Genomic DNA, 27,026 nt, shown 5'->3' with positions numbered 1-27,026 from the left:
AAATGGATTCTAGCATTAGAAATGACCTAAGATTTCACTTACTTTTTAATTTTTTTTCTCTTCATTAACCAATTAAAAAAATGTTTTCCTATCCTTCTTTCTTCCATTTTCTATAATAAATATAGGTATGTTGGATAGAAATAGATTAAACACATAATGTTATAAGATCTTAGTTTTTTATCATACAAGATAAATCCAATTTTATCGATGACCCCTCTTTCCACTCTTTTATATCCAACCAAACAAGCCGATAAGGTAACAGTTAATTTAAAAGTCTTGTGAGAATATGCTAAAAAAAGACACTGGTCTGGTAAAAAAAAACTGAAAAAAGTAATGTGATATTAATGGAGGGTTAAAAGGGTGAGATGGTATGGCCTCTAGATTGTTGACACTTGACACCCATCGGCCATCCTACAACTCATAGCTTCAAATTAACTTAACGGTAACATTTCCAATACGAACCCAACCCATGCTTCTCTGTTTCTCTCTCCTCAATTCTTATTTTATACAAATCTCCATGAACCTCATTGGTCCCATTCATCTTTTTAGGTTTCGGCTCTAATTACAATAACTTTTTCCTAACAATAATGTAATCTCTGCTTTCTCTCTTCCCAAAGATAAATTCTTTCCCCTTTCCTCCCATTGTTCTCTTTTTCCATAAATCCTTTTCTCCATGGTAGCTCGTTGGTCTCCCTCCCCCTTTATTTATGCTCCTTTAAACTCAATTAAAGCAAAAGCCAAAGTAAAAAAAGGTAAAAATCCCTTTGTTTTACCGCAATCATAAACAAAATTTAGGACCATAAATACCAACTCGTAAGGTGGTTTCACTGCTTTGCAATTTACACTCACTGAATAAAAAACAACTAGATCCATGAAAAAGGTTTTTAATACTACTTTCTTTTTAAACAAATACTTAGTTATCGTCCTAAGAACATTATATCCCAGGAGCATTGATTAAATAATCAAAAAATATAAAGGTTTTTAACCTGACATATGGACATAATGGTTACTTGTTACATAAACAATATATTTAATGGACTATTCTTTGTTTGATCTCTAGTGTGTGTAAGACTCATCAGGCTAGCATATGGCATGCGATATTAGTCTATGCTTTAGTGACCTAAGGGATATTCATAATAGGACAAAAAAAGTAAAAATATTTTTAATGAGATATGTAAATTTACACAGTTCATAATTTTTTTTATATTTTTGTATAATTTTTACATTAAATACTTTTTAATTCTTAATTTGAATATTCTATCTAGTGTATTTACTATAAAAAAAGTATATAAATCAAATAACTATAATTAGTAACTGAAAATAATAAAAAAACGAGTGGGCATTAAAAATAAATGATAATAAAATAAAAAATAATAAGTATTTAGGACCTTTTCTTTTAAATTACTCTTAAACATTATTGAAACTCGTCATCTCATTTTTTATCTATTTTTTCCATTTAATTAATTAGTACTATGCTATAATCATACTCCCCAATCCTAATAAAGAAAAAATGAGTTTATCTTAATATTTATTATTAATTGATTATAACAAATGTCAAATAATTAAAGGTATTAGTAGTATTTTGATGAAAATAATTAACCTAAGAAATAAAATTTGAAGAGTCTTATAAAAAATTAGATAAACAAATTTCTCAATAATCTTATATCAAGAGAGAAAAAATAGTATGTTTTTTTTACTATGACAAAAATAGTATGTTGCTCTTAAACTTCGTGCAAAACAAGCAAATATTCCATTAACACTTGAGTAGATTAAAAATGTATTTCTTCTATTTCATTTAGTAATGGAGATGAGTCAGACCGTCTATCAAGGATTTTTAGCCTAACTTGATTATCATAAAGGTCAGATTTAGGCTTTTTGAAAGTTTATTTAAATAAAATATATATATATATATATATATATATATATATATATATATATATATATTAAAACTTAAAAGACATAAATCAATCTTTAAAAAAAAAATGAGGCAAATTTTTTTAATAAAATATTTATATTCTGATAACATTTTTTCCCTTCAAAATGAAGGTGGATGAACAACTTCAAGAAATCACATTAAAAATTTGATGATATGTTGCTTGTTGTTTCATGTTTGAGAGATAGCTTGGGAATTTAAAATTTTCTTCTTCTCTATATTTAACATGTTTTTGTTATTATTTTTTACTTATTTTAGTATTTAACATTAAGACTAGATTATTGAATGAAACTTATGGTATTTTACTTATCTTGTTTATTTTGTTGAACACTCAAAAATAAAATTATTGAATGATCCACTCCTAGTTTCATTATAATTGTTGTGTAAGAGCAATAAAATTATCTTAAAATAATTATCATTTTAGTTTTTGAATGTAATATTCATTAAGTTTTTTCCGCTTATATCTTTTATAGTATTAATGGTAAACAATAACATTTATAAATGAATTCCAATGATTTAATGTTAATTTTATAAAATTATTAGTTTCTTTTATTTATTTATTATTATTTTTTGTATGTAAAAAACAACCTAAAATGATTATTATTTTGGGATGGATGGAGTAACTATGAGAATTTTTTATAATCTTCCATCAAAATTAAAAACTTCATCTTAATAATTCGCTTACATTAAAAATCAACGTAAATTTTCAAGTGAAAAAACTCTAAGTATACTTGAGAACAATAATAACAGTATCTATCAATCAGTATTTTTTTTTTTTGAAGGATCAATCAGTATGTCAAGGTTTGTCTAATTAAAGATGAAATAAATTAATCCCTCATTAGATGGACGGCATCGTTTCACAGATCACACACAACCCTCAATCACCATAATACGTCCTATTTATATCATGACATAAATATTCCCCCCTTCGTTTATAAGCCACAACCCAAACCCCTCCAAAAACATAACACACAACTTCTAAGCTCTTCTTCTTCTTCTCACTCTTCACCAATGGCCAAAGAGCGAGAGAAGAAACTCTACGTAGCCCTACTCGGAAACTACGCCGCCGAACTCAAACTCCTCCTCACCACTCTCCTCCTCCTCTGTGCCGTCGCCACTCTCCTCCAGTTCCTCCCTTCCCGCTTCACCATCTCCGCCTCCGACCTCCGCGTCTGCATTTCACGCGTCACTCAAACTACCCAAACTATCCCTAACTCAACTAATGCGACGTCACCACCAGTAACAGCAACAGCATCAGCATCAGCATCAGCATCCCCACTCGTTGCATCTTTATCTTCCACCACTTCACCCTCCCCACCGCCACCCTCACCACCGCCACCGTCGCCGCCATCGTCAGAGCAAATCCTCCCCGACGGAACAATAAAGCGCGTGTTCAACCCTTACGGCTCCGCAGCTTACAACTTTGTCACCATGGGCGCTTACAGAGGTGGCCTCGACACGTTCGCTATCATAGGCATCGCTTCGAAGCCTCTTCATGTCTACGCCAAACCCACCTACGAGTGCGCGTGGTTCTCACTCGCCGGCGACAAGAAAAAACTTTCCACCACCGTCGGTTACAAGATCCTCCCCGACTGGGGCTACGGCCGCGTCTACACCGTAGTTATCGTGAACTGCACATTCCCGATTCCCGTAAACGCCGACAACTCAGGCGGGAAGCTCGTCCTCTTTGCCTCCACCTCCGGCGGCGGCGACGCCAGCTTCAACACCACCGACAGAATAGAAGCTCTCACCGAACAACCTCGTACCCTCGACACAACCTTATTCTCCTCGAAGCCGAAGTACGACTACTTATACTGCGGCTCCTCGCTCTACGGGAACCTGAACCCGCAGCGAGTGAGGGAGTGGATCGCGTACCACGTGAAGTTCTTCGGGCCAAGATCGCATTTTGTCATCCACGACGCCGGTGGGGTCCACCCACAGGTTCTTGAGGTGCTGAAGCCGTGGATGGATTTGGGGTATGTGACTCTGCATGACATAAGGGACCAAGAACGGTTTGATGGGTATTACCATAACCAGTTCATGGTGGTGAATGATTGCTTGCATAGGTATAAGTTCATGGCTAAGTGGATGTTCTTCTTTGATGTGGATGAGTACATCTATGTGCCGCCAAAGAGTACTATTAAGTCTGTGCTTGATTCGCTCTCTGAGTACTCTCAGTTCACCATTGAACAGATGCCAATGAGTAGCAAGTTGTGTCTTACTTCTGATTACGGGAAGACATATAGGTACATTTTCGTTAAACTTCTTAATTTTTCGAATTTTGTTGTTTTTATCTGATGGGGTTCACCGGAGATATAAGGGTGATTGAGTAATTAAGAAAGAAGTAAAAGAGGAAAAGACAGCAGGTTGGCTGTTAAAAAAAATTACAAATTAACAATTAATATTTATTGATAAAAAATTTTCAAAATTTTGGTATGGAATGTTAAACACTTAAAAAGAAGAGTTTTATTGTTTACAGTAGTCTAATCTGGTTCGAGCATGAATGACTTGGAGGAAGAATGTTTGTAGGCTTGTAGCAAAAAATAAAAAAAAAATTGATGGGGTTTGCCAAAAGTTTTGTGATTTTGCTTGGTTGATGATTTAGTTCTTATTGTTTTTTTTATAATGTGTTGGATTGGTTAGTTTAGTTTGGGTGTTTCTGTGCTGCGAAATTGAAGGAGCTAATGGGGGGTTTGTGTTTTCTTTGTGTCGGTTGTGGGATTTTGGTTGATGGAGCAATTATGAGATTAGTAGTAAGTGGATCTGTGGAGGTTTTTGAGGTGGATTGATTCGGGTTTTTTAGTTTAGGCATGAGGGAATCTTGGATGGTTGTGGGGGAGTGTAAGGAGCATTTACTGCGGGTGGTTAGTTTGGAGGAACAAATGTGATGTCATTGGATTTTTCCTTGTATGGTTTTGGTGTTTGATAATGTCGAGGATCTTGAGTGGTTGCGTGATGTTTCTTTCCCTAGTGTGGAAGGTGGGATTTGATTTGGTTTTGTACGAGTTTGGAGTAGCCCATTCCTGTGGACAGGTCAAAATGTGGTATTTGTCTTTGAACTTTGTTCAAGAGTGATTTATTATTTCTTATTTATTAGCTGGAGATAGTGTTAACTACATTAAAAATAGCAAGCTGGTGTTGTTGTCTGTGGAAGGTTTTTTTAAATGTGAAACTGGGAATTCAGAACATTTGTTTAATTCAATCACATACATGTCCTCTTGCTAGTAACTTTGTCTTGCTGTGCTGCCCTGCCTCTTGTGGAAAATGTCAATATCATGTTTAATTCCGGCAATTGAAAGGAAGAAAAAGTAAATGAATCATAGAGCGTGATTACTAGTGATGATGGTGATGATTTTTTTTTCCTGAACGTTCACTTGTATTGATTTTGATTTTGATTTTGGAATAAGACCCGTGCCACCTGGTCCACAAGAGCTTTAATTGCGACGGATTTGTTGGGGTGCACTCGACCCCTTTTTTTTACCATGTTCATGATAATGATAATTACCGTTTCCTAATTTCACACTCCCTCAGCCACAGTTAGATCTAGCTGTTTTGTCCAATTCCAAGTGTTTCTATATAGCTAGCTTTTGTTACCTTACGCTGAATATAGAAATAGAAGGAAAAAAAAAAAAAGAAAGCTGGTTTGTGTTGTGTGAATGTCTTGTTGCCTTTACAGTTGGGTTTGACAACATTTGCCTACACAGTTGTCAACCATTCTGTGTGATATGTTTATGTTATTAGCATATATAATGTTATGTGGGGTGTTGTGTGGTCTCTCACATGGTGTTGTGGTGTATGAATTTATTTTTTGCAGGAAATGGGGGTTTGAGAAGCTGGTGTACAAAGATTCAAAGAAAGGGATTAGAAGGGATCGAAAATATGCAGTGCAACCAAGGAGTTTGTATGCAACTGGGGTTCACATGTCACAAAACCTTGCAGGAAAGACCACTCACAAAACTGAAGGGAAAATAATGTACTACCACTATCATGGAACCATAGCTGAAAAGAGAGAATCATGTAAAATGCTTATAAATTCAACAGAAATCACATATGACAAAACCCCCTATGTGTTGGACACCACCATGAGGGACATTGCTGGTGTGATCAAGAAATTTGAGCTCAAGATGATTGGAGACAGGCTACAACACAAGACACGGCAATGACACTGCCAACTTTTTTTAATTTATTTTTTAAAACTATATAATAATTTAACTTGTATTTTAGAGTAGAAATTCATTGAGCGGTTTTTTTTTTTTTCTTTCCTGTTTGATAGTTTTCTTTTTTTTTTTTTCTTAATTTTTTTATGTGGTATATTTACAGATGGGTATATGATCTTTGTTTCATTTTTAAATAGTTCTTTTGTGTTTCCTATTTTTTTTTTATTCTTTCTTTTTTACATTTTGTAAAAAAATAAATAATGAATAAAGATGAATGGTTCAATTATGTTGTCGGTGGGGCATGATTGCATCCCCACCTACAGTGGCACCATATGGAAGGGTAGTGAATGCGCTCCTGTTGCTTTGCTGGTATGCATGCATCTTTTTTTTTTTTTTTTATTCTACTTCGGATTCTTGTTCCTTAATAAAATTTGGTATCAATACTATTGTTTTTTTTTCCTATTTGATGAACAGAAGTTCTGGAAAAAGGGGTTTTGTTTTTCATTTTTAATGCCAGATCAACTTCTTAAAATTATGGATTATTGAGCGAAGTGTTAATTTGATTCTTAAAATTATTTTGATTATCTTGGTCCTTTGATTTTACAAAAAGAAACTAAATGGGTTAATTCTAATTTTAATACTATTATTTTTTCTTTGAATTTGACTAATTTATTTTACTCTTTAAATTTGATAATCATTACATATTTTAGTCTTTTGAAATGCACAAAAGTTAAAAAATAATGAGAAAAAGAGTTCATAACCTATGATTAATTTATTGAATTTTAATATAATTATTTAAAATAATTTAAATGATAATTTATAATTAAATGACATTATACCTGTGAGAATATAAGCATTAAACTAAAAAATTATAAGATATATGGTTGTTTTATTACTTGCATCAACACGACCGTAAAATAGTTAAAATTAAGAATTAAATTGATAAGTCTTGATACCAGAAGCTTTTTTGGTACATATTTTACTATCAAAAGCTGAAATGAATAATCATAACTAATTTGTTATTTTACTTCACCCATCTATCGGTGTATTACTGTATTATATATACTACCATTTAGGAGAGATTTCGTATATATATATATAAACATTTAGGAGAGATTTTCTATTTAATAAAGTATACATATTCTGAGCGAAATGTCGAATATGTCCCTGTTTCAGAGAAGAAAACTACCAAATTTTGTGGACTCCATAGTCCATACTCTTTTTAGATTCTGAACGGTGTTTTGTTTGGGAGCAAGTGATTGATGAAAGGGGTTAGCTTTAGGACAAGTCAAAAAGGACATGTCGATGACATGAGCGCTCTTTCTGTTGGTTGTATTATAACAGCACATGATTGAACCATTAGTTGCCGGTAACTAATTATCTTTAACAGAATCATTATTACTCATAACCACAAATTTTATAATGGATACAGTGATTTTTTTTATAAAAAAATAAAAGCACAAAATATATGATATTAGTTTTAAACTTTAAATAAATCTAACAATCATAATTTTAAAAAATAAATCAATGAGTAATTTATTACAAAAAAAATTAAGAATTATATACATTTTTATTGAATAAAAAACTATTTTATGAGAATGTATTTTTTTCATAATCATATTATTTCTTATAATTACATTTTTTTTCATCAATAAAACTCAATCTCAACACCTTAAAAAAATTTAAATCCAATTCTATTTGAATCAACTACACACGTTGGTAGAATGCATTCAATTTGACATATAGGAATATTTTTTTTTTATAGTTAAAACAGGTTAGAAAATTAAGCAAGCATAAAATTAATAAGAAAACTAAAGTAATTAAATTAAAATTAGTAAAACACAAAAATAAAAATAATATGAAACAAAAATTATAAAACTTATGTTTGATTAAAAAAAGCACTTAAAAATTTAAATCAATATGAACAAGTAATGTGATTTAAAAGATACATAAATTTTTCATCCTTCATCTATTTCAAAACTCCTAAAATAAGATGGAAGGAAAATATCACATTGTATATGCTTACATATAATACTAGTCATTATTTTTGATAGAATTACTTCAAACTAATATCATCATCAATACAAAATAAAGAATAATATTTTTGGTAGAATTACTTCGAACTAATATCATCATTAATACAAAATAAAGAAAAAGGAAAGTGCCTCATCTTATGGAGGAATTCTTTTTTCTTTAAAAGCAAAGCCAATTCCATGGATGGTAATTAAAAAACAAAACTTATTTTTTTAGGTTAAAAAAACAAAACTTGAACATCATTATTATTGGGACTTAGTTTTGATTTGATTTATAATTTCATTCGATAATATACCATTTGATACTTTTTCTTGACACAGTGGATTTGATACTTAGAATACTAAATTTTTTCAATAATATGGTAATATACTATTAAACGGTACGGCAAATTTTTAGACCAGCAATGGTTTTAAATTGATTTTTTAATATTGTAACTTATACTTACATATAATAAAATATATTTTTCCTAAACTAAAATATCTTTTTGCTAGCGTACCATAACTGTGTCCCTTTATCGAAATCTTCCGTCACTAGAGAAGAGTCTAGATTGAGGATAGTCAAAATTTAAAAAGAAAAAAATAATTTTATTAAATAGAAAAAAACTTAGAAAGCGAGGAGAGTTAAGCTTAGTTTTTTAATTTTAAATAAAATTGCTTTACTAATATATGATTGTTTTTTTCTAAATATTTCTGTGCTTACTGTTAATATAAGAAAATTAAATTTGACTCATTAATATATATTAATATATATACACGGATACTAAAATTTATTTAAAAAACACTTCAGCAGGTAAATAGGCAATATAAAATTAAAAATAAATGTTCTCAATTAGTTTCTGTCAGTACGCGGAACTTCTTTCAATTTTATACTAAGAATATTTGCAAAGCAACTGTATCTACATATTGAAAATGATGTAATGGGCATATGTAGTTCCTAATAAGTCAAAGTTGTCTTTATGATGTCTGTTTAAGAACCAGTTCAATGATTCATACGTAAATTCTGCATCTGAAATCAAGAAATTAAAAAAAATACGCCAAAAATTAAGAAATGGAGAGAAAAAAGGAAATTAAAGAAAGCGTTGTAATCTTTTATTGGTAGCCAGTGTAGCGTGTAATCTTTTACATACCTGAAATGTAATTAGAAAAAAAAAATAACTTGAACATCATTATTATTTATTGAACTTAATTTTGATTTGATGCATTATTATTCTAAACCTTTAGATTTTAATTCGATAACATATCATTTCATTTAATAGATAGATTGGTTTTTTTTAAAAAAAATTTTCATTTCCATTCTCTAGAAATACACGTGGCTTTAGCTGAACCCAAACATCGGTTATCGGGGTACCTTGTTCTCCTGTCGGTTGACCAGGAATGACTATATGCTAATTAAGGAATGGCATCAAAGAGAGCCACAATCCAAGACACATGCAAGAGAGTAAAAATTTAATAATATAAGGGTAATTATTTTTTTCCCACTTTATGTTCACATAAAACAGAATTTTTTAGATAAATATTGAAACTGTGTAAATTGAAAAGCATATATAGTCTGCTAAATGATAATGTGGTCCACATGCCATATCTATTTGTTTGGGCAAAAAAAAGGCAGGGGTCCTACAAGCTATTGGCATGCTTTATTTAAAGGTTGAAAAGTCTTGGTGTGACTATGTTGAAGGGCAGGCTGTGAGGTATCTAATATCACATTCTCAGCCTGCTGGCACATGCTCATATAATGTATAAATGGTGTATCCATAATGAGCCTTAGAAATTAGTCAACATCTATGTTCTTTCCTTCACTAGCTTTTCATGTTGGGTGCCTTCTACTACACTCTTCAATTTTTTGTCTTTCTTTATCTCTTAATCTCATGATTGCATTAGGAAAAGATAACTCAATTGTATGAGTCCATGATGTGAGTTTCCTAGAAAGTGTCACACAATGTAATTACAATTCCTCAATGTATATAAAACCTTGATAATTTTTGCCAATAGAAACCAGCCTGATAAACCAATAAAAATTAGTTTAGTCGCTAAATATTTAACTTATGTTTTACGAAAATGCGAGTTTAAATCTCGTTATTATATGTAAGAATCTCGTTTCTGTAAGTATTTTATTAAACCTTTAGCATGTTCTGACCTTAAAAATCTGAACATTTGTTTATGCGTGTGAAAGTGGAAAGCAAAGGAGAGGCCTCGAGCTACATGGTTAATGCTAGAAAATTTCTCTTAAATAGACTTAACATTAAATTGAAGCTTCTTCCAATGCAATTGGTAATCAGGTAAAAACTTTCAACAAGTTAGTTTACGAGTTGTTATCACCAATGCAAGATGATTAGGAGGGGACAAATGAATGGACCCTCAAATAGTTTACGAGTTGTTATCACCAATAGCACATGAAGACAAAGATTATAGGGAAGGGGACAAATGAATGGACCCTCAAAAATTGCAGTGGTGGCACGTCATGGAAAAGAGCTGGCAAAATTGAAATGGAAAAAACCATTTAACAAATCATATTCTATAATACATCCAATGGGTTCTGTTGGGAGTGTCGAGTTTCTGATACATGTCTCGATTTTTCTTTTTCTTTTTCCTTCTCTCGTCTTCCTATGACACCAAGAAGCAAAAAAGTAAAAGAATACTTCTTCGGAGTCCATACACCCAAAGAAAGGGACAATGAAGAATCAATTAATGATGGGAAAGTTCCATTATTTAAATTCTCATTTATAGCTTCCATATGTTCATTAGTATCAATTGATAACAGCCGCATTAATTCAACAGAAAAAGTAATGACTACTATATAAAAATAATTGCTTAGTATGAAGCATCTCTAATTAATCTCTCGTTATTAACCAAACCGTGTAGCATCCATTATTTTAATAAAAATACTATACTCTGGACATCACATGCTATTAATTGCATTTCCTGCTTATTTTGATTCCATATTATGATTAGTGGCGCTGTGGGGTATGCTATCTTTTGTATTTAAGTCTACCTATGAAGAGTAACCAATGACTTAAATCCAAATAATCCCTAGGTTAAAGAATTTCTGGACCCATAATAAAATATTAGTTAAAGTGGATGCTAGAGATTTGACGGTCCCTATCATATGGAGTGAAGTTAAAAATATTTATTTTATAAAAAGTACAATAAGTTACTACGTAGCTTAATATTTTATGCACATGGCCCAGGCATCAAAGCATTAAATATTGCACCGTTTTATTGTTGCTATATTTTTATAATTGATGTTGCCCCCAGATCACTAGTAGTAGTAGTACTTTACTGCAAACTTTTACTTTACTCTGCAACCAATTTCCAGCTACTGACTTTTTTGTCATAAATCTCCTATTTGTTGGGTTTATGTAGAAAAAAAGGACTGAAAATCTGGATAGAGTACTAGTAAATAACTCTGAAATCACACGGTTTAATGTTCAGTTAAGAGGAGGCTTGTGAAAATGGAATGGCCCATACTTGAGATGTACATAATTAAATGGAATTCATTCTTTCTTTATCTTTCTTTTGGGTAAGAAAATTAATGATTTTACGTGCAGGGTACTAGGGGAGGTTCTATTCTACCTACTGCATTATGTTAGGCCAATTCTACACGTATTAGTTCAGTGCATGTTGATCCCACTCTCCTGCATGTACGGTTTATATATGTAAATAAATTTAATTGGCTGGGTGGGTCTGTTATTCTGATGAAAATTGTTGATGCCAACCTCAATGAAGAGTTTGTACTTATGAAACTAGATGGGAGTGAATTTTTTTTATGTTGAATTTTTATATGATTATATTATGCAAAAGTTTAATTAATGGATGCTATCATGTTATTATTGCTATGAAATATTGTTCAATATTTTTTTTAATGATTAGTCTTCATAAAATTTAACTAATTATTTTTAATGAAATGTTTTTCTTTGTTCATAAAATTTATATTCAAGACTTTATCTAAGGAGATCGATATTACTCAAAATTAATAATTTATTATATTAAAACATGTTTACATTCAAAAAGAGAGAAATAAACAGAGAATTTTTACGCAACACATTAATGTAGAAATTCACGCAGAAGTTGCAATTAGATTTTTAGAATATGGACAATTTCTTGTAAATTATTTATCAATTATCCATGAGACATAACAACTTAGTCTCAAATTGATTTTTTACATGACCATATTATGTGAAAAGTCTTTTTTCTAAATTGTATGCAAATTTTAATATTGGCCCACGTATTTACTTTCTTTGAAAAGAGAGATGAACATGAAAATGTCATAGTCATGTAAAAATTTAACATGAGAGAATCCATTTTCTTGAGTTCCAAACTTTAATTTTGAATCTTGTTGAATTAATTTCATCATGAAAGTGTGCTGCTGTTAAATATAGACATAAACAAAGCATTTTTCCTTTGTTTTCAGAATCCGGTGACATAGTAAGCTTAGACGGCTATAAGTAAATCAATTATACTCTTCCAAGCTCCATTTTTCTTCTTCTCATAATCTAATACAATGTGACAAAAGACTCAGAATATGCACAAATGGCTATAGACAATTATATATTAACCTTTCATGCATGTTCTTTAGTTTTATATAGACAAATGGCATTACATTTAGCAAAAAGTTAAAACACTATAGCTAAGAGAAACCTAAACTTGGATGGCACCTTCCCACTTAAGACCTACTCCAAGGGTACGTGACGGCACCAATGATTACCTTTAATCATTGAAGCAAAGAAAATAGGACCATTGAAGACTTGTTGATTATATGAGAAAGTTTCTTATTGTTATCTTAAACTATATAGAACCTATACCATTTTGAAAAATAAAGTATAGACAATTTGATACTAATAACACAGCTTTTTCTTGATTAATCGAAGGAATAATTCCACTGACCAACCATATAATCCTATCTTTTTCTATTTGTCTGCTCTAATGTGCGTATTTGAACATAACTCAACCACAATAATAAAAGAGGTGGTTGGTTTCTCAAATTCATTTGCATGGTGGTTCTTATTTTGCTTTCAAATTTTTCCTTCATGAAAACCCCTTATTTTATGCATGCGGAATCTCTAACCAATCCTCATAATGTATGTGTTCCAAGAGAACTAGGCTAAGATAATTATGCTAAGATAGTTCCTAGTAATAATAGATTGGAACGATGATTTTTTTTTTCATGCTTTGCTGTTTTTATTGGTTAGGTTCCAAATAAAACAGAATCTGAATTTGTGAAAGGGAAATAAACTGGAACTGGAAGATTTCATCTATGCAGAAATTAAATGTAACATAAGGTTCTTAGTTTTGTCCGTCTCTGTTTATGCAACGGTAGTATCAAAATCTTCTGGATATAGAGGATTGCCACGAGACAAATTCTTTGGTAGAATCTTGTATAAGTGGACACGTATTTAATAGACAGCAGACCAAAGGAATAAATAAATAATAAATGATTTAGACATCTTAGCTTAGAGACAATTTCAGCTAAAAAATAAAATAAAATGAAAGCCGAGACATATCAGCAACTAGTTAGTCAAATTTGACATTAATCGCAAATACTTTTTCATTTTATTCGTTATTATTTATGGTCATAAAATAAATTTGTGTTTATGTTAAAATTATTTATATATCTGTAGTGTGTCTTTTATTTTTTTTACTTATTATTCTGATATTTTTTATAGGATTTTCCTTTTTTTTATAAGGGTATAATTAAAAAAATAATAAATATTATCTTAAAATTTTGAAAAGACAAATAAATCGAATAATATTTTCTTTACAAAAATTAAAAGTTTTTGAATTTCGTTAAAACAAAAGTAAATTGATAAAAGTGATAATTAACAACCATTGTTAAAACAGTCTAATGAAGAAGAAACATCAATGTTTGCATGATACTTCGAGTACAATGTATAACATGCTTAACAAGAAAGATCAAAATTAATCTTCTTTTTTTTGCGAAAAAAAATACTTGTAGTTATCGGTGCTAAAAAGTGCTGAGCAAGATGCATGAAATACAGGGGATTAGGATTTTCCAACATGCTTAGCACTTGTTTATAGCTTTAGGTGCATAAAAAGTGTTGAATTTTGTATTTGGAGTCATCTATTTTTACGATAGGGCACGTTGCAGATAATGCATGACGTGTGAACCTGGTAGTACTAGTACTGTTACAGAGCTCAAGAAGATATGTACATATGAATATGATGCAAACTCCAATAAAATTTGTCATCTGTGTATGTACCTCGTAAGTGGTAAAGGAGTCAATGGATCATGACATGTGCCATTGAAGTCTTATAGTAGTATTTTTTTTTTTTTTTACTAAATCATACAAAAGCCTAAAAAAATCATAAATAATATAACTTTATATATTTTAATAAAAATATTTATTTTTTAATTTTTTAACTAATACTTTAAAGATATCGGTCAATTGCCTTAGTTTTTATACCTTGTTGAAATTTTACCTTCTAATGTAAAATACAGAAATATTACTAGTCTACACTACTAGACTTTGAATTTCTTAGGTAGCTTCCTTTTATTTTTTTATTTTTATTTTTTATTCAAGCTTTATATTGGGGTCATACTTGTTTGTATTTAGGGTCTACTTATAGTGTCCAAGTTAGAATTGAGGCCTGGATTTGCACTATAATACTGAAGTTTGGACTATTAAAGAAGTCCATTTGAGGATTTCTTCGAAGGCCCATGCTTTTTATGCTTTTTTTTTTGCTCTTCACACCTTCATTATTTTATATTCTCAAAATATTACTCTTTCTTTTCACCTTCAGCCCCCCTATTTTTTTCTTCAGATTTTACAAAATCAAGTTTTTGTAATGTAGTTATGTTTTAATAGAGTATGAAAACTAATTTTCATAGAGTACTTTTGTAAAAAAAAGAATTACAACAAAAATAGGTAGGTGGTGTGAAGAGTAAAATAAAGCTGTGAATAGGATAAAATTCCTTTAAAACTTGAAATAACAAATGTTGTTAGGGCCTAGGGGTTCCTGGCCCCTGTTGGGTGAGATTTAGAAACAAAAATAATTCAAAATTGGATACCTCCCATAATCAATTTTGATCCGGAAATCATTATAAATATTAAAATTAAAAATTTGAAAAAGTTAAAACAACTATTTGTTGCTTTAACCTTCAACTTATCTTGAAATTGATTTTGGTACAATTGAAACTAATCCAAACACACACGAAGTCAGATTGACTTTTGCACAAAAATTTATACCCAATTCAACTTGTACTATCAAGGACCCCCCTCCCTCCCTCCCTCCCTGCTCCCCTAAAAAAAAAAAAACAAATCAACTTGTACTACCTAATTAAATTTGGTTTAATTTAGGTCAGCTTATAGGGTCACATATATTTATTATTTTTATCCATTAAAAAAATGAAAAAATATGACTTATTTTAAGGGGTTGCAAGAAATGGTTTTTTCTTCACAATTGGACTAGCTTGCCTCCTTTGTCTCTTGCTCACCTTAGTGTAGAAGAATCTCTTGATAGACATGATTTTATTTTTTGTCCTTCATTCATAGATGTGTTTGTTCAATTCAAATACTAGAGCATGCATGCGCATGGGATTTCTCTAGTCTCTGTGTTAGATGCTGTCTTTTTTGGGCCAGGCACACGTGTTTCTTTTGGCCTTTCAGCTGTTAAGTAGACCCTTCGGTGAAGAAAACAAAATCTCAAAAATAAATATGATTAAAGAAAATCATCACATCAACAACTATTATTATAAGTAACAGTAACTTGTATTTTTTTATTTAAATATTTAATATTTAAATTTTATCTTTAAATATAAAATAAATCATATACAAAAAATATCTACTCATGATTCTTAACAAGTAGAAATTCAAAACTTTTGCTTTAACAGCTATTTTCTAGAAACAAAATGGAACAAAATTTGCTATTGCCTTTGCAACTTGTGGTTGTCTTGAGACATTTCATGTATGAAACATGTGGACGCAGATCTGCGTGTGGTATGTGTGTTAAATGTTAATGCATGAATTCAAATCCTATTTCTTTTAAATAAAAATATATGGCCTAGCAGGTGACATAAATAGGGGCAACAAATCACCTAAATCAGCAATAAATCAGGGTCTATTCCTGAATGATCATTTATGGAGGGATTAGTAGGGAGGATTAATAACGGCACACATGACGACCAATCATAAATTATAAGTTTAAATATATTTTTAATTTCTATAATTTAATATTTTTTTGTTTTTATAATTTTTTTTAATTCTTACAAAATGTATTTATTTTATTTTTTTGTCTTTAAACTGTTTTAAATAGTATTTTCAATAATAAAAGAGTATTTTGAATAATATTTTTTTAAATCTAAGAACGAAAAATAAAATAAACACATTTTATATATGAACTAAAACGAAAAGAAAATTTTTAGGAACAAAATGAAAAAAAAAACTTTAGATAAAATAACTTTTATATAAGTTGAATCACATAAATTAATTTTAACTCATGATAAAAGTTTAATATTTTCTATAAATATTTTTTTTATTAATTTGTTTATCTAAGCGTTATCTAAGCTTTAATCATATCCATAATGGAACAAGTCTTTATAGAATAATTAGCCTAATAAACAATAGACCTGTTTATCCATGGTGAGTTTTTGTAAGCATTTGTTATATAATGATTTTAGAATAAATGCGTTTTCTTTTATCAAAAGTAACAATGATTAATAAAATGCTTAATAGGTAGAATACTTAATAAAAAATGAATACCATAATAATACCTAAAAATAGACCATGTTAATCAAGTCATGGATCTATTAAATATATCATGCTAATTAAGTTTTTTTTTTTTATCGTAATTGTTAGTTAAGACAGACATATGATATATATAACATGACTTAAGCTTAGCCCAAATAGTATGGGTTAGCAACCTTTCTTTTTAACTAGAACTCTAATTAATGAATTGAAAATCATGTTCGATGAGGTGTACATATATCCCAATAGAAGAAAATATAAATAAATAATAAATAAAAATAATATAAAAAATAAAAATTAAATATATTTTTAATTCTTATAAATAATCTTATATAAATTTGTTCTTAATATTCTAAAAATAATTTAATGATTTTAGCCCTCATAATTTTGTTTTTTTAGATTTTTTAATGCAATATTACTTAATGATAATGCCACATGCATTAAAATATATTAGGATAACAATTATTTAGAGGTGACATATGAGATAACATATTTAAGGGTTGTTATATAAAATATGATGGTGATGCATGAATATCTTTTCATTTTAAATATTCTATCAATATCTTTTTTTTTATTTCTCTTTGTATTATATCATAAACTTTATTATATTTATATTTTTCTCTTATTTATCTCTCTCATTGGGTGTCTAATAAAATTTTAGGTGTTCATTTATCTTTTTCCAAAAAAAATATTTAAACACACAACACATGCTTAAATAATGAGAGGAAATATTTTTGAAGTTTTGAAAATTTATAAGGATCGAAGCTAATAAATTTTTAAAGGACTATAAAACCAAATTTAATCATATTAAAAATTATAGAACTAAAACTGTAATTTAATCTTTTAGTTACATAAGAGTTACTAATAAAATTATTTTTTAGTGTATGGGTGATTAAATTTATTTTAGTTAAATAATCTTTTACTTTTATTACTTTTTTTTAAAAAAAAATATTTCAAATACACTTACTTCAGAGGAATTTTTTGTGCAAAACAATTCTTCTAAACACACATATACACAGATCGAGAGAGAAGTACAAGAACATGACTTTGTTTTCAATATTTTCTCATCAAATCAAGAAAACAAGGAATAAATATTATCCATATTCCCTGCAGAAACAATTGACCTGCTTTAATGTCTATCAAAGAGAAGGGTGCTGTAACTGAAAATTAAGCATCATCTCCAGTGCATTTCAATACTATAGAAGGCAGGTCAAAGTAAGAACTGAAGGAGTCATCTTCACGATTATTTTCCTGGATTACTATCCCTTCCCCTTGTGTAGAATTAAGTTTAAAGTTTTCCAAAGAAAATGTGCTGGGCATTACATGATTCACTGAGTGATCCATTTTGATGCCTCCTTTTCTTGCATTAACAGGCTTTGCTTTACCAAAGCCAAAGCATGGAAAACACATGCAAAGAGCATTGCATTTGGATCCTTCATCCTGCATTCTCTTGCCACTGTCTTTGATTAATGTTCCACTTTTGGAGAAGCTTCCTTGATGTCTGTTTTCATGTTCCCGTTCCACAGCATGTTGGCTACTTGGCAGCGACATGTTCATCCATTGAAGATGCTCATTCTTCTCAATATCCATATTGGATTTTCCCATCATTGCCACTAGGAAATTAAAGAAACTTGTCTGCTTCAGCTTTCCTTGTAATGCTGGCTTCAATTGGTTTCAAGTGTTGGTGGTTTAGAAACTTGAAGTGTATAGACTTAAGAGATACATTAAGAGAATTTGACTATTTATAGAAGAAGAGGCTTAGAGTGGTGTTATTTCTCTCTAAAATGGTTTGAGATTTCTTTTTTTAGTTTACTACCCCATATTGATATCAAATAGTTTGCTTTTGACTCTTAGTATCAGTTGACTTTTTTGCATATTTACATTGTAAATTCCTGGCCTGCTTTGTGCTTGGATCGGATGATTGAGACTTGAGAGAGATCAATGAGGGAGTCGGCAACCTTAGTATTGAATTTAATTTATTTTTGGTTTTTTATTATGTAATCAATTTTGTTGATACATCGTTGTTTTTCATTGAAAAATTTAATTAATCACTTTTAGTAAAATTCTCTTTTCAATTAATTATATTTTTTCTATCTATAAGATTTGAATACAAGATTTTATTTAAAGAAATCAAGTCTCCTATCACTTAAACCAATAACTTATATATATTTATTTTTGTATTGATTGTGAAGGCTGGTCGACTTTTTTCTTAAATAGTGATAGTGGAATATATGATGATGCATGCTTGACATTCTTAAATATAAGTGGGAAAGCAAATCTTATATAAAATCTTGTAACGTGCTGATATCAAAGCGAAGATTCTCATGGTGGGAAGCAGACAAATCATAGAATCTAGGAAAACGGACGAGGAAGAACTAATAGCATCATTAATTTGCTAGCAAGATCTGAAACAAAGGAACAACAAACTGCTCGAACTACATTTCCATCGGAGCCCCTTTTTCCTAATGATGCATTTAAATTGAGTATTTGCTAATACTAGTATATTGTTTCAAGCTGCGTGCGGGAAAAAAAAAATGAGGAGTTCAAACCATGGATTAGAAAATAACGAACTATGAAGTTGTTTAAATACACCATGATTTTATCTTTAATGTTTATAACTCCTCACTGTTCCATTCCCACAAAGAAAAGGAAAAGTTTCTATGATCACACACTCACTAGCTAGTGTTTGGCTTCTTGGTCACTAATTATATATCTTTGGATTTTACTTATAGCCGTCATTGTTCAAAGGCACTAGATGGAACAATCATGAAGTAGAACCAAAAAAGAAAATGAATCCCTGATACTTGCAGATTGTAGCCATATTGTATGAGGGTTGATTCCAGACTTCCAGTATCAGTGGCTACTGCTTAAGCAAATAGTTTCGAGAAATAAGCTTGTAGTATAACACATGAATCATCATTACTTTAATTTGCTTCACACATATGTATCTGATATGTACATCTATACTCTTGGATACTTCATTGATATCTAAACATTTAATTATTTTATGAAAGATCCAATACAGCTACATGAGATACAAAAATAAGAATAATATAAAAAACATAGAAGCATTGTCCCTTGACTTGATGAACAAAATAAAAATTGTGTTCTTTATAGACGATTTGAAAAAAAAAAAAGAGAGATTGATATTATTATTTCTTTTAATTTGTAATCAATAAGAAGTAATTTATGATGACAATGATTTATAATTATTTTGTTTCTAGTAATGTTCACCCAGCATGTTCTTAATTTGGATGTATAAATCTAGTATTGTATATGTACTTATATGTTTTATGAATTTTTATACACATCCAAATGTTAGACGTATCCACATTATATTATATATTTATAGTATTCTTTTACCTATTAATTATTAGTTTGTTAATTTTTATTAGCAGGAATTCGAACTCATAATTTCTTTCTCTCTTTCTTTTTTTTCAGCAATCTTATATTTACCTTGTATATTTCCAATATAATTGTATCACCATATAGGATACGTATCATATTAGCTGATACATGTATGGTATCTGTGTGCGTCATAGAGTATAACTGTATAAGACACCTGAAGCAGATGAATGTTTACAACGGCAAAGGTTAGCAGCCTATTAACTACTTGCAAACATTCTGTTTGTTACAGAGATCTTAAGAATACTTTATTAGTGTCACTCCACTGTGGCGAACACAAACTCAACTCTATTTAAGTTTGTAAAGAAGTTACTGTATGGTTCCTAAACTGGAATTTCTCCCTGTTTTTACAAATATATAGAGATCTCCTTGATGTTACGGACATTTTCTATTCTATTTCTGTTCAAAAAATGATATACTCCGCTATAATAACTACATATCAGAGGAAAATGTAAATAATAGAGAGGTAATGTATTTTATAGTATACAAATTCATTTAATTGAACTGTTAAGACACCAATTTGTTTATTTTTTGTCTCCTTTAAATATTGTTCATATAATATTATACATAAAATAAATCTAATTCACATAATGATGCTAGATGTAAAATCTGTAGAAACAAACTCTTGCATCGGTTGTCACACCATTGCTAACTAAAACACATCTTACTTATGTGACCGAAATCTAAGTAAAAATCAAAAGTTTTCTTGAGATTACTGACCTCAGACAAATAACTCTCTTTAAGTACAGTTTAATATTTTATGCATGGTGAGAAAACCATAGATGATCATCTGTATCAAAAACAAAACTACCCTACATTTTCTCTTTAAAACTAATTGGTTAACATGCAGTCCAGCGCTTGCATAACGATTATGCAGATTGCAGACATTGACTACATAAGCTGGTGAATAAAAAGATAACATAAACATCTACAAATGAACCTTTCTGAGTAGACAATTTTATTTAACATTTCATATTTCCATAGGCTAAAATCACGCACTTTGTGCTGCTGCTAAGAAGGCATTGAAATCTTCTCTGGCTTTCCTCAAACGAGGAGAGATGCAGGAGGCTGGAGAGGCAGGGTGTGATGCAGAAGATGATGTAGAAAACCGAACATGGCGAGGCGATGCGTCTGATTTTCTAACACTGTTTCTTGAGGAACCATTCTTCAGAATCCCTTTAAGGTCTCTTTCGAAAACAAAAGCCGAAGCAACGGGAGAATACACTTCATTGGCACTGCATTTGATTAACTCCATAGGCAGATCAAAGTAGGAGTTAGTGGAGTCTGCTCCAATCTCATTGCATATTGCTGCAGAAGACCATGAACCACATTCAAATTTTTCCAAGGAAATTGTCCGAGACATTGCACCACCCTTTTCTGATTCTTCCTTTCTTGCTTTAACCGGCTTTACTTTGCCACCAATGCCTGGTAGATAAAGGCATAGAGCACTGCATTTAAATCCAGCATGTGTTGTTTTCATGTGCTTAAGCTTATTAACACTCTTTGGACTTTCTTTGACAACTTCAATTTTGGAGAGGTTGTCATGGTGCCACTTATCATGCTCCAATGCACTTAGTTTACTCAACCAGTGATCAAATTCATCTGAGGTAGCAAATGCTCTTGCTTCACCACATGACTTGCTCTTCCTTAATTGCACTTCTGGTAGCAAATGCTGAAGTTTGTGTGTAAAATTACTTCCTTGGCTTTGTGGTTCCGGGCTCTCTCCTTTTGGTTTCTTCTTGGAAAGTGGTGAAGCAAAGCGAGGAGATGAGTTCGCTGAATTTGGAAGACTTGTGCTTAAAAATCTTGGCTTTGGAGGTTGTAGTGGTGGAGGGTGCAAAATGATGGATGATGAAGTTGTGATTATAGTTGGAAGCATGGTGGTGGTGGTCTCAAGGTATTTAATAGAACCTTTTAGTGAAAGTGGATCCACCATAATTTGCTTTTCATTTTGCAAGCTCTCCATGGTTGAAATTCTGTGTTTCTCAATCTCTCGTACAAGGAAATCATCAACTTCTATGGTGGTTTTATCTACTTGTACAGAAGCCATGCTTTTGGACAATAGGGATTTCTATATCAGAAACTCAATCAACATGGACTTGTGAAGCGCCAAATGGTAGCTGACTACTTATAAAGATGAAGCATAGAATATTGTAAAGAATGTGTAGTAGCGTGCCAACATGAACATGAACATCTTAGTCGTGATGACCATGTTCTTTGTCCACTGTAGTTAATTATATATGTATCAGCTGACTTTTTGTATTAAATAAGCAGGAACTTGGAAGACACTAATAATAATAATGATCAATTGTTCCCTGTAATGTATAGCACATGCATGAATTGGTATATTAAGTATAACTATATCATATGTTGAACTTTATACGTGCTGGCATCAATCAAAATATAAGTCATATGTCAAAGCGTACAAAAAGAATCTAGGGCCAAAGAAAGTGAATAATAATTGATGTCAACATACATTTACGAGGTAGAAAATAGACTATAGCTAACATACGGCTCACAACTACTAATGGTCGCAAACATTAACTTTCCTTCTATTTTGTTTAGAAAAAAGTCTATATGCCTTAAAAGTATAGAATAGTTTTATACAAAAAACACAAGCATGTAGAATAAATTTATTTATTTTTATAATAATTATCTTAAAAATTATACAAACAATAATTTATGATTGAATGATTATTATTTGTTTGATATTATTAGTACATGATAATTAAATTCTTTTTTATTGGAATTCATTAAGAATGTGAATTATAAATTTATAAATAAAATATCTTTTTAAAATTATCCAAATTAATTTGTAACTGTACGCATAATAAACTAGCAAGGAAAGTGTTCAGTGGTTGTCTTCTTCAACACACACGCAAGTTCATTTTTTTTTGTGACTTGTTCATAATTGTTGTGCATTGTTAATTTTACACTTAAATTTTACAACAATAATCTCTCTTCTCATTTATTGCTTACTTTGATCCCAATTGATTAGGATTTACTCTCGTTTAGGTTTTTAATTTTCATCTAGTTAATTGCAGAAAATTTTATTAGGTTTTTATGTGTTTTTACAAAGTCTTAGTGAACCTCAAAAAGGAGTTGGAGTTTTGAATTTGAAGACTCCTCGCTTCGCAAGCAAACCTTGTTGCCAAAGGAAGAATGACACCAGTACTTGAAAAAATCAATTTTACTCGACATCCATACTTAAAATCACATTTACCAAAGTCTGCAGGCCAACATATCAGGATTCAATAAACAAATTTACTCAAAATGATCAACAAACCAAATTCAATAGTTATAAAATTAGGAATCCATATTGGGAATCCAAAATCAAATCATCAAAGGAATTTATCAAAATAAGATTTAAAACAGAAAAATTAGATTTACTTCAATAAAAAACCAACATATCATAATTCCAAAATTCAAAATTATCAACTCTGTTAATTGCAAAATATGCAAACTACAACCAGCAAATTGAAACCAAATCCATATCAACAAAGACATCATACATAACTTTGATGAACTACTTGCATCCACACTCATGCGTCTTTAAAGAGAAAAAGGAAAACAAAGTGTGTGATCTGTGACCCTTGGTTTGACCGTATCATAGCCTCTTTGGGGCAATGGTGATGGTGGTTTGACATGAAAACCCACGTGGCATACGAGAATGCAGGTGTTCACCATTGTGGCATGCAACACCAAAATGATGACGTACAAGTTGCTCGTGATATTCTTCCAACGATCTACCATTGTCGACAACATCAAAGAAGCAGATCTAAGTGTGGGGGAAAGGAAATGTAAGTGGACAAATGACAATGATGAAGAGAAAGGAGGGGTAAATTGGGAAAGAAAGAGAAATAATAAAATAAAAATATCAACGAATCATTTAAAAATCAATGTATCTAAGCATTCAGAATTACTTTCCCTGGACAGGAAACATTGTTAAGCCTCCAACCCTAACTCCATCCCCACAAACACATGTATATATAACCTCATTCAGATTGAGGATTAAGCCTCCAACCCTATCCTCCATCAATATATATATGTAACCTTAGTTAGAACTAAGGAGAGAGTGAAATTGTGTTTGTGAGAGTCCGTCGTCTCCAAGGTTTTGGTTCGTAGTTTTTGTAGACATAATCCAAGTAATACAATACACATGAACCCAATTCTTCATTTTTCAATTATCTCTAGTCTATTTCTATGTGTTCTGGTGCTGAAATATCTTTAATCTTTATTCTTTATGTGTAAGCTAAAAATTTACAAGTTTATAATTTAGGACAATTCACTAAAAGTCTTAAGATCTATAACATGTTTGATTATTAAGGATTAGATAAAATACTTAGATCCGTAATTGGTTCCTGATTTAAGTGTTCTTCAACATATGTTATAAGATCTTTGCGGCTATCTATTATGATCACGAACGGTGATATTATAGTTTTTCCTCAATGGGACCTTCGTAATTTTTGAGATGGAGAGAAGAGAAACTATGTGTAACAACTCAATATATTGGGGACCATAACTTTTTTATAGCGTATTAACTTAATAGGATTTCTATTATCCCCTAATGGACCAACCAACACTAACATTTGTTCATTTAAGTCCATATCATCTTATTCAGCTGTCTAACAGACTCACTTAATTTGATTACATAAAATAAATCCACTAATGATAAATAACTAATATAATTGTCTTATAATATTAGCTCACGTTAATTATTGGAATAAAAAATTCTAACATATAATGCTTCCAATGCACTACCATATCACATTTATATCTTTCTCATGGATTGTGTGTAAATCAATTATTATTTAATTATTGGCACTTTAATTTTTTTTTCTTTTAGTGTGAAAGTAGTGAGGGCAAAAGTCCAATCATTTCTCAGTTTGGCTCGTCCTAGCAATCTTGATCAAGGAGACGAAGAAGAGTTAACACATATATGTAGATCCATCTTCTTCCATGGACAATCCATCAATATCAGAAGTCCTTGACTAGCAAGAGATAAATTCTCCTTTTGATTCTTAATCTCCTATTTTTTTGTGGGTTTACTATCCTCAAATTTGCGATCCAAGTACTATTTCATCCACAAAATTCAAGCAAATGGGTTTTAACTTGTTGAATGTGTGCATGCCTTCCCTTCTTTATTATCCACATCTGTCTCCCATGGCTTCTTAAATACACTAAGAGAAATCCTTCCCTTGATTTGAATCCAAGGATGTGTAATTGTATTCAAGGATTCTTGTTAGTGAAGTGAATACAATAACATCTTTGGATTGAAATTAGTGAAATGATTTCTTTTAGTATATTTAATGAGACATGGAATCGAGTCAAATGGGAATGCGTGGGATGGAAAAGCCTACACACTCAATCCAAGTTGAGACCCATTTGCTAGAACCTTTGTGGTTGAAGTAGTACTTCAAAAGCACAGTTGAAGAAAGTGATCCCACAAAGAGCAATAAATAATTAAGAACCCAAAGGGGAATCTACTTCTTGTTAGGGGGTCATGGTAAGAGATTTATGATGATGATGTGTTGGGGTCACTGATGATGTAACTTCCATGGATAAAAGAGATGAAGTTTTGAAACTAATCATTTGAATTTATTTCAGCTCATTCCTTGTTAGACATAAAACCCAATTAATTTATGTTGATCAAAATTTATTTATTTTTTCTTGTTATTTGATTTTCTTTTTTTTTTCTTTCTATTTTCTGACTTCTTTCAATGCGCATAGGATTTGCTAACTTACAGTTACTTAATTTTTATAAAGAGTAAGGTAATAAGTTATTGCTATATATTTTCATAAAATACACTAGATATAAGTTGATAATTTATAACTAATTAATTATTTCATTATATGAATGGCTTAACGCCAATTATATTCTAAATTACACATGAAACTCATCATGTTAAATGTTAAACTGTGGTATGAAATGAATGTTTTTGCATGTTAAAGGTGAAGAGACACATAGAATTTCAAGTGATTTTGAGTGTGGACTAGTAATTAGGTTCCATAACATTTTTCAAATAAATATTATGGATCAGTTAATTAGGGATTGATCGTCAAAATACAGAGAACTCGAATGTGCCGTTTTAGTTTCAAATACTGATGTTTTCCATTTCTTGTTTGTGTTTTGTTTTCATTCTCAATGATAAAAAAAATTAAAATGTAACTTCCATTCCTTTTTTTAACTATGCATTTTTTGTCTTTTATTTTTTAAACTTACATTTACTTAATTTTTATAAAGAGTAAGTTAATAAGTTATCACTGTATATTTCCATAAAATACACTAGATGTAAGTTACTAATTTATAACTAATTAATTATTTCATTATATGAATGGCCTAACACCAACCATATTCTAAATTATACATCAAACTTATCATGTTAAATGTGCATGCAACTGTGGTATGAAATGAACGCTTTTGCACGTTAAAGGTAAAGAGGACATGTAGAATTTCAAGTGATTTTGAGGGTGGACTAGTAATTAAGTTTCATAACATTTTTCAAATAAATATTACGGGTCATTTAATTAGAGGTTGATGGTCAGAATACAGAAAACTCGAACATGCTGTTTCAACTTTCAAATACTAATGCTTTCCGTTTCATGTTTCTTGTTTTTGTTTTGTTTTCATTCTCAATGATAAAAAAATTAAAATGTAACTTCCGGCCCTTTTTTTAAACTATGCATTCTTGGTCTTTCATTTTTTAAACTTATAGTTACTTAATTTTTATAAAGAGTAAGTTAATAAGTTATCACTGTATATTTCCATAAAATACACTAAATATAAGTTACTAATTTA

At 30.5% G+C, this 27,026-nt stretch overlaps 2 protein-coding genes across 2 annotated transcripts; one reads left to right on the top strand and one right to left on the bottom strand.

Annotated features, from left to right (window-relative positions):
- The first annotated feature begins 2,821 nt into the window (after positions 1-2,821).
- Positions 2,822-6,165, top strand: LOC100795606 (galactan beta-1,4-galactosyltransferase GALS3). The gene is made up of 2 exons (XM_003534806.5): positions 2,822-4,179; positions 5,748-6,165. The coding sequence occupies exons 1-2, from the start codon at positions 2,945-2,947 to the stop codon at positions 6,094-6,096; spliced, it is 1,584 nt and encodes a 527-aa protein (XP_003534854.1). The 5' UTR covers positions 2,822-2,944; the 3' UTR covers positions 6,097-6,165.
- A 14,601-nt stretch (positions 6,166-20,766) lies between these two features.
- LOC102666659 (uncharacterized) lies at positions 20,767-22,303 on the bottom strand. The gene has a single exon (XM_006587940.2). It carries the CDS (start codon positions 22,275-22,277, stop codon positions 21,219-21,221), a length of 1,059 nt encoding a protein of 352 aa, XP_006588003.1. The 5' UTR covers positions 22,278-22,303; the 3' UTR covers positions 20,767-21,218.
- Positions 22,304-27,026: the final 4,723 nt, after the last annotated feature.

This window comes from Glycine max, chromosome 9 (assembly GCF_000004515.6).
Source record: "Glycine max cultivar Williams 82 chromosome 9, Glycine_max_v4.0, whole genome shotgun sequence".
In the NCBI taxonomy this organism is placed as follows: domain Eukaryota; kingdom Viridiplantae; phylum Streptophyta; class Magnoliopsida; order Fabales; family Fabaceae; genus Glycine; species Glycine max.
The sequence above is the reverse complement of the archived record's forward strand: the minus strand, read 5'-3'. Positions and strand labels throughout refer to the sequence as shown.